Below are 10213 nucleotides of genomic sequence, written 5' to 3' on the forward strand. Positions count from 1 at the left end.
GGGAAAGCCAGACAGCATAAAGTGACAGCAGCGGAGCGGGCAGTGGGGCAGGGGACTGAGTGGAAACCGCATGGCTGTGGTGTGGACAGGCCTCAGTCTGACTCAGCCTATTACGAGCTGGGTGATATTTCTCAAGTTGGAACCTCAGTTTCCCATTTGAAACAGAATCATTTACCGCAGAGAACTGCTGAGAGAGGCACTAACAGCTTCAAAGGGCCTAGCACAATGCCTGGCACACAGCAGCCACTCGACAAATGGCAGTTACTATAACATTTTCTGTCGGCCACCTGGGTGCCCTGGGCAGGCTAGCAATGCAGAGAGGAGCAGAGCTGGAGGAGCAGAGCCGGGCCCCACTCCCTCCCTGTCCTTGCTCCAGCCCAGGCCTCACCTCTTCCACGTTGACATTCTCCTTGGCACTGGTCTCAAACAACTGGATGCCCATCTGTGCAGCAAATTTGTAGGCATCTTCTGTCTCCACCACCTTCCGCTCGGGGTCATCATTCTTATTCCCCACTTCAAGGCAAAGCAGAGTCAGCCCGGTGCTGCAGGAGCACCCCAGCACCCGCCAACCCACTGTCGCCACCCCATTGGGTCCAGTCTCACCTAATATTCGGCACACATCATCACAGTTCTGGTTGATTTCATGAAGCCACCGCTTGACGTTGACAAAGGATTCGGCACTGGTCACGTCATAAACCACGATGACCCCATGGGTCCCCCGGTAATACCTGTAGGGCCGGGGTCTACATCAGAGCTTCAGCCAACAGAGGAGTAAGCCCCTCCCTGGGACCTGCCTGCCCACATCCAGACAGCGGCCGGGGACCCGGTGAGCGGCAAACGCTCTCCAGCAAGACACCCAGAGTCTCCTCTCCACTTGGCCTCGCCTGAACTTTCTGGAACCGCACCCTGGCCAGCAGGAAGGGATGCTCATTAGTACTGCTTCTCAATGCTTGTCACCAAGACACCAGTGAGTAGCGAGTGCTCAGCCCTAAGGAGGCCAACCAGGTTGTTCAGAGTCTGCCACGAGCTTGAAACGTCTTTGAAGTTCTTGTTTTATTTTTAAAATTCAGGCAAGTTTTGCATTTGACATATTATCACTCTCCTTGTTTTAACATTCAAAAATTTTTTTCTCTCCTCAAATCTCAGTAAAATGCCATTCCAAGATGTACCATCTGTGAAGCCCTATCAAGGTCTGCACCGCCCCCGGCCCCGGGTGCAGGTGGGCACCTCTCATCCTGCCACCCTGGGCTCATCCATGCCAGTGGCAGGGAGAGCATGGAAAAAGTGTGGACATGCAGGCACAGTTGAGAAGAAGGCGTCCCACATATGCCAGCACCCAAATGTGCAGACCCCGTGGCGTGAAGTCAGCTAAAAGGCCTGGAAGGCTGGAGAGTATAAACATTCCTCTCCAGATACTGCGTCCCTCTTCACTCACATGGTTCAAGACGACATCAACCCCAGGAAGAAGAGGACAGGGCCTCACACTTCCCTGGAGAGCTTCCCTGACCCAACAGCCAGGTGACACCCCCGCCTGACACTATGGAACAAGCCAACGCTGCAGAGATGATCACTCACCAGGGCCTTCTCAGTACGAGGCAGGAACCACTGCCCACAAGAGGTGGTGGTCATTAGCTGACAGGTTGCTTCCCCCCAACATGCTGGCTGCCCCCTGGCCCAGCCCCAAGCACCTCCAAGCTCCTGAGGTTTTAGCAGGACCTGAGTGAGTGCTTGGCCCCAGAGCCTGCAGGAGAGCTGCGGCTCTGAAGTGCCAGACTTGGCAAAGATGGAGCCAACATGGCTGGTGGGTGCTGCTGTGTCCCCATCTGCCTGCCCATCAGCCCTCTGGCCAAGTATCTGCATTCTAGGCCCAACTACAGGACAAAGGCCAACCCTAGCTCCATCTCTGAAAAGACTGTGGGACCCTGGGAAGGTCACTGCATGCGCCTCATTGTGCCTCAGTTTCCTCAACTCTAAAACGGAGATACCAGTACTTTTGGACGGTTGTGCGGAATAACAAAGATGACATACATTTTCACAAGGGCTGGCGAACAGTAAACACTCAGAATGGTGGCTCTTTATTATCATTAATATTCCTTCAGTGACAATCTGGGGCCCCTGACACAGGTGGAAGAAAACCAAGGGACAACATGGCAAGACAACAGTGAAGGCCGCTTCCCTGAGCTGGCTATCAAGGCTGTGAGCAAGAGGAGGCCCTGCCGCGCTCGGGTATCAAACCTGACCAGTCTCCCCCACGCCCTGGCTCCACCCTTCAGATGCTGTACACTGAGACCTCACAGGCTTCATTCTGCCCACAGCTGTGCCCTCCCGAGGATGCGGCGCCCCCTGCCTTGGGGAGCCCTAACAATCGAGCAATCTAGGCACTGGGCCCTCAGAACCAGCTCTCGGTCTGGCCCCAGCCCCATCCTCTGGCAGCTGCTGCTGAGAGCACCAGGTTATCACCAGTTCAGCTTGGTGGATGCCCACCTGAGCAGGCACAAGAGTGCAGGCCAGGAACCAGGGGAGAGACGATTGTCCCCTGCCAGCAAATAAGTGTGAGTAGTAAAATGTGTTTCCAAACTCTCCTTTGCTAAAGTCTATTGAAGATGCCAAGATGCCTACAGCCATGGCCCCAGCACAAAGCCCCCACTGCTCCCTGAGAACCTCTGCCTTTTCTGGGGCCCAAACAAGGGGCCTTTATCGGGGTTGAGGGGAGACACACAAGGAGAGAACCAGTCCAGGAACGAGGTCGGGGACTCAGAGCTCTCACGAGAGGGAACGAGTGCCTCTGGGCTTCTTCCTATTACCACCATCATCGGCGACCCCTTCCACTCCCCACGACTTAGCTCTGTGCCAGGCACATTATATTCACTACATAATTAATCTTTGCAACAACCTGTGACACACAGAAGGGTCGCTATTTTATCCGTGAGGATGTGAGGCTGAGTAACCTGATACAGTCACACAGCCAAAGTCACGGCACCTGGGTCTGACTCCTAGTGTCTAGGGCAAGGCATCGAAGGGGCTCCCCTTCCTTGTCACCTCTCCCTCTCACCATCCAACACCTCACTACTTACTCCTCCCCAAAACCTCGCCCCCAGCCACACCTATCATGGTCAGCAAACCCCAGCTCCCAAGAGACAAGAAAACTGTGAGAGTGACGATAGGGCTCTTTCTCATCAGGTTAATAGGATGTAATTTTAGTTTCTCTTTTAATTTCCTAAATCAGAAAAGGCCACACTATTGTACCCTGACTGCCCCAATCTCTGAAAAGAACAAACTCTGCTGGTCTCTTCCAAGACCCCTTCCTTCTTCACCAGCTACCATCGCCGGGTGTTGAGTCTCTCTGTGGCTCCTCAGCGTGGCCTGTAGTGCCTCCTGCCTCAGGAGGGGGACATTTGGGGACCCCAAGATGGAGCTACCTTCAGCCTTCCCAGATGGGATGGCCAGCAGGGGCTGAGCTGGTGCCCACAGGCCACCAGTGTGTAGCGTCACCCACCCCCCCTTCTCAAGCACCCTGAAACAAACATGCATTGCCCTCAGGCAGCTGAGTAACTCCAGTCTCCCCAACAGAATGAAGGAGGCTGTTCACCCACTTTTGGACCCGCCCTGAAAGGAGCTGACCTCATGGCAGCCAGGGCAGGGCTGTGGCTCCTCTGCTAAAAGCAGCATTTCTCATGCCCAGATCCCATATTCTCGGCTTCCTGAATTCCCCAGCTGATTTTAACCCACAGGAGGCACTAGAGTACATAATACCCTCTGCCTGAGCCCGCGGCCCTTGCGGGTGGGAGGCCAGCAGAGAGCAGGGACTGGTTAAAGGTAAGAGCTCTGGCATCAGATGGACCTCGATTCAACTGCTAACTGACCAACCAAGCTAGGTCACTTCACACTCTCGGCCTCATGTTCTCATCCATAAAATGGAGATAATCACAGGACCCTTTTTATCGAGATTAAATGAAATGAAGCAAGTAATGTCCCTAGCAATAGTCCCGTCTCGGAGTAAGTACATCTGAGGTTGGTGCCCTGGTCTAACCAAGAGGTCTTGGTTTTGTTTGGGCTGGACACGGGCCACCCAAAGACGTCCATACTACCCCAAGGATCCTGACCCCAGCTGCCCTCCTTAGGGTCTCACTGGCAGTTGCTGAGACACCAAGGGGCTCAGGCAGCTCAACAGCAAGTAGCTGGAGAAAGCTGCATGGGGCAGCGCCCATAACTGGGGACTCTTGGGGTCTCAGGGAGTCATGGACCACAGCACACGTGCTCACCACAGGGCTAGCCCAGTGACAGAAACCCACAGAAGCTGCCCAAGATCCAGCCCCTCGGAATCCCTTGACCAGGGCCGCCTGCCCACCTGCCCACCCCCCTCGCTGCCTGGCCAGCTCCCCCTGGTGTCCCCCATACTACCAGCCACCACTGTAGAGGCTCTTCGCACTTCCCATCCCTCAGAAGACCCTACAGCCAGCCTGGGGTCCACCCCACCTCCGTGTGGAAGGGAGGGAAGGGATCTCCGGCTGACGACCCTTCTCACGCACCTGCCCAGGAGCCCCCCTCATACAGGGACTGCAGGGGAGGCAAAGCAGAGGCCTACTGAAGAGGCAACTACCACAGGCCAGACACTGGCTCCTAACTCTGCACACGACACCGTATGCGGCTCAGGCTCTGCCACTCCCTGGGAGCAGGACACCTCTCAGAAGCTCCCTCATCTGTAAAACGGGGACAATAACAGTACCCACTGCAGAGGGCTCAATGAGATCATCTGCATGAAGCCCAAGCACAGGGCACCCAGCACACAGGATCAGCATTAAAGCAAAGTCTAAAGATAAACCCTCTGAGAAACTGAAACACTGAGAGTTTAGGCAGCTTGCCCAAGGTCACACAGGAGAACAGCAATGTAAATTCCAAACCGTTTGCCTTAGAAGCCTTGCTCTTTGCTGGAACCCTCCATGGGACTCCTGCTGTCTGGAGCTCTAGCTGCTTTCTCCTGTTTGCAGCTAAGAGCCACAGTAGGGCTGCGGCAGCACAGGAGGGCAGCCCACTGAGTGAGCTGGGTTCCCAGCAACCGACTTTAGGGAGTCCAAGCAGGGGCCTCTCAATGGCTGCCTACGTACCAGGGCCCCTTCCAGGCCTCCCAACAGAGAGAAGCCAGCTCCAAGAAGTCAGGGCGGGTAATGGGAGGCTGCACAGCTGACCCCAGCTGTCACAACTGACACCCAACAACAGTAACTGTTACTAAGCGTCTGACCACCAGGCAAAGCCAGTATCACAGTTACCCCATTTTACAGACGAAAGCACCAAAGGCCACAGGGTAAGCTGAAGGACACGTCCTGTTCTGCCAGGCCCCAGAGCCAGGGTGCTCAGCCACTGCTCACACAGGGGTAGCAGTCACACCTAGTCCCCAGGAAGAAGAGGCTCATCCTAACAGAACCTACAGTGGCCAGCAAGGAACTCACTTCCCAAAAGCCTCAGGGGCCCTCTCCAGTGACATTTCTACCACAGCCTGGGCCTAGTCACTCAAGTGTGTCTACATGTCAGTGGCGAGAGGTCAGACCCGGGGCGGGCCAGCCCGACTCACGTGGAGGTGATGGTGCGGAAGCGCTCCTGCCCAGCCGTGTCCCAGATCTGCAGCTTCACTTTCTCTCCATTGATCTCCACAGTCCGGATCTTGAAATCCACTCCGATCGTGGTGATGTAACTGCCTGCACACACACGCACATTAGCAAGGCCCACAGATGCCCCGGTCAGACCTCATCCTCAACTGCACAGCCGACCCCAGGCTCCACTCACTGTACGGGCCCAGCATGTCAGAGGCCCCAGGAACATAGCCCTGAATGAGGAAGATACAGTCCCTGCTGTGACGGAGTGCAATGGAGCCCACAGTCGAGGTGAGCGCCAGACAGGATATGATGAAACAAAGTGATGAAGAAGACAATTTCAAGTGTGACGAGTACCACAAAATAAATAAAACAGGAAATGTGACTTGGGGGAAGGATAGGCTCCTTGATTTAGAGCGGCTGGGCCGCAGACGTGTCAGCTGTGGCCTAAAAATGGTGGGAGACCTATCACGCACTTCAGGTTTTTCTTTTCTATTCTATTCCAAACATTTAAAATGACCCACAAAATTAACTTCTTAACATACAACAAGTGCGATTTGCTCCAGGCAGAAAAGATAGTAGCAAAAAATAGCAAATGGAGGGGTCATGTGAGGTCAAGCACACACTCAGGCAGGTAAGAGGTGCCAAGACCTGATCTCAGGGCCTCTGTGCCATTTCAAAAGCTTGGACTTTCTCTTGTGTGTGACAGGGAGGCATTGAAAGGTTTTAATCAGAGCATGAGCTGCATTGTAAATAGCTCTCCAAGGGCATCTGTGCGAAAGATGGAGTTGAAGAGAATTTTTGGCCAGTGTAACAGTCCTGTCCAAGCTTACAAAGGCCCGAATGCTAAGGAGAGAAGTTCTCACTCCATTTGGAGCTTACAGTATAACAGAGCTGCAGACAGGACACACACGACTGAGTCTACAAAGGGTCGAGAGTGTAGAGGAAAGACCAAAGTTCACGGTGGGGTGGAGATCAGGGAAGGCTTTGGGGAGGAAGTCACATTCGGGCCTAGCTTGAAAGAATAGGTAAGATTTCAAAGAGTGAGATTAGCTGGGGGAAAGAGAGCCCACCCAGAGGAAAAGAGCAGAGGCAAAGCACAGAGAGAAAACATTCAGCAAACAAGCCAACCGCTGGCACTCTGCGAGGCCTGGATGACAGCAAGGAGTGTGGCCCGGCACTTACTGCGGTGGGCACTCAACAAACAGCTGGTGGCTGAATGGGTGAGTGAGCAAGAGAGCTCGAGAAACAAAAGAATGAACAGTCTGAGAAAGGAAGTTGGAAAGGTGAGCTGAAAATAGATTATGAAGACCAGTGGTTTTCAACCAGGGATGACTGTGGCCCCACAGAGGACACTGGGCAGTGCCCAGAGACATTTTTGGTTGTCACAACCAGGCAGGGGAGCTACTGGCGTCTAGTGAGTGGAACCCAGGGATTTTGCTCCAAGTCCTTCACAGAACGGCCCCCACAATACATAATCACAGGATCCAGAGTGTCAACCGTGCTGAAGTGGAGAAACCTTGCTATAAACTCTGCTCGCCTAAGAGAGGGCAGCTGAGGTTTTTAAACAGAAAGCCCCCGCCAGAAGTGTGTAGCAGCAAGATGAATTCAAAAGTCTGGTGGGGGATGGGTAGGAGCTGCTGTAATGCTTCAGGCTAGAACCAACTAAGCTGCTGGTAGGGGAAATGGATAGAGGAGAGAGACCACAAAAGAGAGTCCTCCAGGAGTTGAAAGCTGATAGGATGGGAAGTCAGAGGGACATTTTTTTCAGCACAATGAGAAGCTGCCCATTAGTTACTACTCCTGAACAGAAGGTACTAGCAACAACAAACCGCTCGTATGTACTGAGAGGTTACCGAGTCCCAGGCACTATGACTTGCAATATTGCAAATGACCCTCACAATAACTCTTTGTGGGAAGGACGATGATTAGTGCCACTTTACAGATGAGTTGAGACTTAGTCATATTCATGGTCACACAGAGAAGACAACTCTTTCCACATCACACCAACAGTGCAGGGTTACTGTCGGGAGAAACCCACTTCTCTACCGAGAGGCGTTAGCCATGGAACCACTTCCTAATTGTAGCTCACCCCTCAATCACATCACAGGGAATTCACCATAAGAAGTCACATATCATCCTTGATCAGAGAGGCCAAGCCACCGTGAAGCCTCTGCAATGAACCTCATATACTCGACAAAAACATGTCCCACTTCACCAGTGACCAGGGAAATACAAACTTGAAGGAGACTGCACTTTCTGCCAATTGGCTTAGCAAAAACGAAGACTACCAAGACTCAGCTCTGATCAGCGTTGACCAGGACACTTTAAACCCCCTGGCGGGGGAGTATCACTTCACTCAGTACAGCTTCTTTGAGAGCTGAGTTGATAGTATCTGTGAAAAATTTAAACGCACATACCCCCGACCTAGTCATTCCATTCCACTTCTATATAGGAATGAACATACGATGTATCCCAAGAAATGCAGCATCACTGAGACTAGCTGCAACCAGGAAGCATGCAGCTATCAAGAGCACTGTTAATGAACGCTGTGCATCCATGCATGGACCTGGAAACTTCACAGGCATTCCAAAGAGCCAGAGGGCTACGTACAGCCGTGGAAGGGTGATCCTTGACAGGCTGAGGGATAGGCAAGTTGCTGACCCGCTGCACGTAGAGTTGAGAAGGAAAGTTGGAAAGGTACACACCGTGCTAAACAGTGACTGCCAGAGCACCGGCAGGGGCAGGTGAAGGGACAGCTTTCATTTTCCACTTTATTGAGTCTTCGTATTTGAAATTTCACCCAGGCATGTACTAACTTGTAAAATTTTTTTAACTTTTTCTTTTCTACATGTTGGGGCACAAAAAGACCCTGCATGGCAAAGGATGGGCCTGTAAAGGATTTTCTTGAACAAGACAGATTAAGACCGACCACAGAGACTTCTAACCTGTGCCTCCCTCCGCTTCTCCTTCCCTATACGGAAACTGGAATGACAATGTTTCTGACATTAGGCAGAGGCAGGTATGTTCTGGCGCCAGGGAAAGGGATTTCAAAACCAAAACACCACAGCAGCACCCCGGGGGAACACTCACCTGAGAAAGTGTTGTCCGCAAAACGTAAGAGTAAACTGCTCTTGCCCACACCTGCAGGAGAGAAAGCAGGAGATGAGAGGAGGCACAGGACCCCTCCCTCCAACCCAATCCTTCCTTCTCCGGGGAGATGATACCCAGGACCTAACTCAAGAAGCTCAGCAGGACCCATTCCCCTCCTTGATGCTGCTTTTGACCTCCCCAACCAGTCACACATCAAGAGCATCTCTCCCACTCAGTCTGTGACCTTTTCCTCGTCCTAGTGTAAGACAAGCCACCCCCAAACGCCCCAGGGAGAGATGAGAAAGGAACTCATGCCCAGGCCCTGTTTTGAGGTCTAGGTCTCGGCAACCCAGGGGAAGGTACCAGATGACAGAAATAAAGCAGGGGAAGGTCAAACAATAGTGGCCCCAAAGTGTCTCTAAAATATGATCCCTAGAAAACTGCACATCATGTGCGGAGCTTCAGTTTGTGTGCAGTGTGAGACGAGGAACTGCAGAGCTGGAGAGAACCCTTGAGATCTTTGGGGCTATTTTATAGATGAGGAAACTGAAGCCCAGACAACTTGAACCATCACCCATCTTCCCCGGCTGATGTCACTGCCGGCTGGATCGGTGGGGAGGGGGTGTCTGCCTTACACTTATCAGCCCAACAACTCAGCTCCCGTGTGCTCAGAGCATTTCACTTGCCACAGCATCTCCTGGCACATTTGTTCACCCTCATAAGCTTGGCTTCCCTTTAATACAGTAGCTTTAGCCTGCCAGGTGCATCTGACCTGTGTCTTCCTATTCCATCCTCACCCCTGCCACCCTAAGGCCAGCTGGGTCAATCAACCACAGAAGGCAAGTATTAGCATGCATAGAACACTGAGGGTGATGGGCACTTTGATGCTCCTATAATTCCAACTGCATCTCTTAAGATGAAGCAACGGAGGGTCCGAGAAGCTAAGCAGCTGGCCCAGGGGCCTCTGCAGGAAGCATGGAGCTGAGACCTGAATCCTGGGTTGTCTACTCCGGAGCTCTAAAGCTCCTGCCAATACACACTGCACGGGCAGTCTTCTTGCATCTGTTTCAGGAAGTGGAATAAAAACACTCCAAAGGGGCTCCTGCATCTCGCTTCTAGTCAATTTTTAGCAACCATGCTATCAAAACTAGACATGAGGACATCTTAACCTACAGTGTCAGAAACCCCTGAAGCTAAGTGCAGATTTCGCATAGACGTGGATTTTTGTGGGGAGGAGCCTATGGCTCTCAGCAGCTCCTCAGAGAGGCCACTGTCTCCACCCCCACCTTCAGCTGTGCTTCTCTAACACGAAGTAACCCAGACATCCTCTCTGATGATCCAGTCTGGAGGCTTCTGCAGGTGAGTGTGATGTCCAGGGAGGCCCCGGAGAACTTGTTTCATGGAGTAAACCTGGGTCTGACCTTCCTACAGACAAGTTAGGGACGCTGCGCCCACAGTACCTGCTGCTCAGCCCTGTGCCTGCAGCCCTCTTGCTCAGAGCCACTTCCTCATTGCTGCTTTTCTGTGAGGTT

The 10213-nt window shown here is 52.7% G+C and overlaps 1 protein-coding gene across 1 annotated transcript in view; it reads right to left on the reverse strand.

Annotated features, from left to right (window-relative positions):
* The window catches only part of RAB35 (RAB35, member RAS oncogene family), a 17838-nt gene that overhangs the window by 3376 nt on the left and 4249 nt on the right, over positions 1 to 10213 (reverse strand). Inside the window, exons 2-5 of the mRNA XM_006908709.2 lie at positions 8682 to 8732; positions 5570 to 5693; positions 604 to 728; positions 389 to 513 (exon numbers count right to left, since the gene is read on the reverse strand). Coding sequence (XP_006908771.1) covers positions 389 to 513; positions 604 to 728; positions 5570 to 5693; positions 8682 to 8732 — 425 coding nt within the window. The remainder of the gene's footprint in view (positions 1 to 388; positions 514 to 603; positions 729 to 5569; positions 5694 to 8681; positions 8733 to 10213) is intronic.

This window comes from Pteropus alecto, unplaced genomic scaffold (assembly GCF_000325575.1).
Source record: "Pteropus alecto unplaced genomic scaffold, ASM32557v1 scaffold113, whole genome shotgun sequence".
Classification (NCBI taxonomy): domain Eukaryota; kingdom Metazoa; phylum Chordata; class Mammalia; order Chiroptera; family Pteropodidae; genus Pteropus; species Pteropus alecto.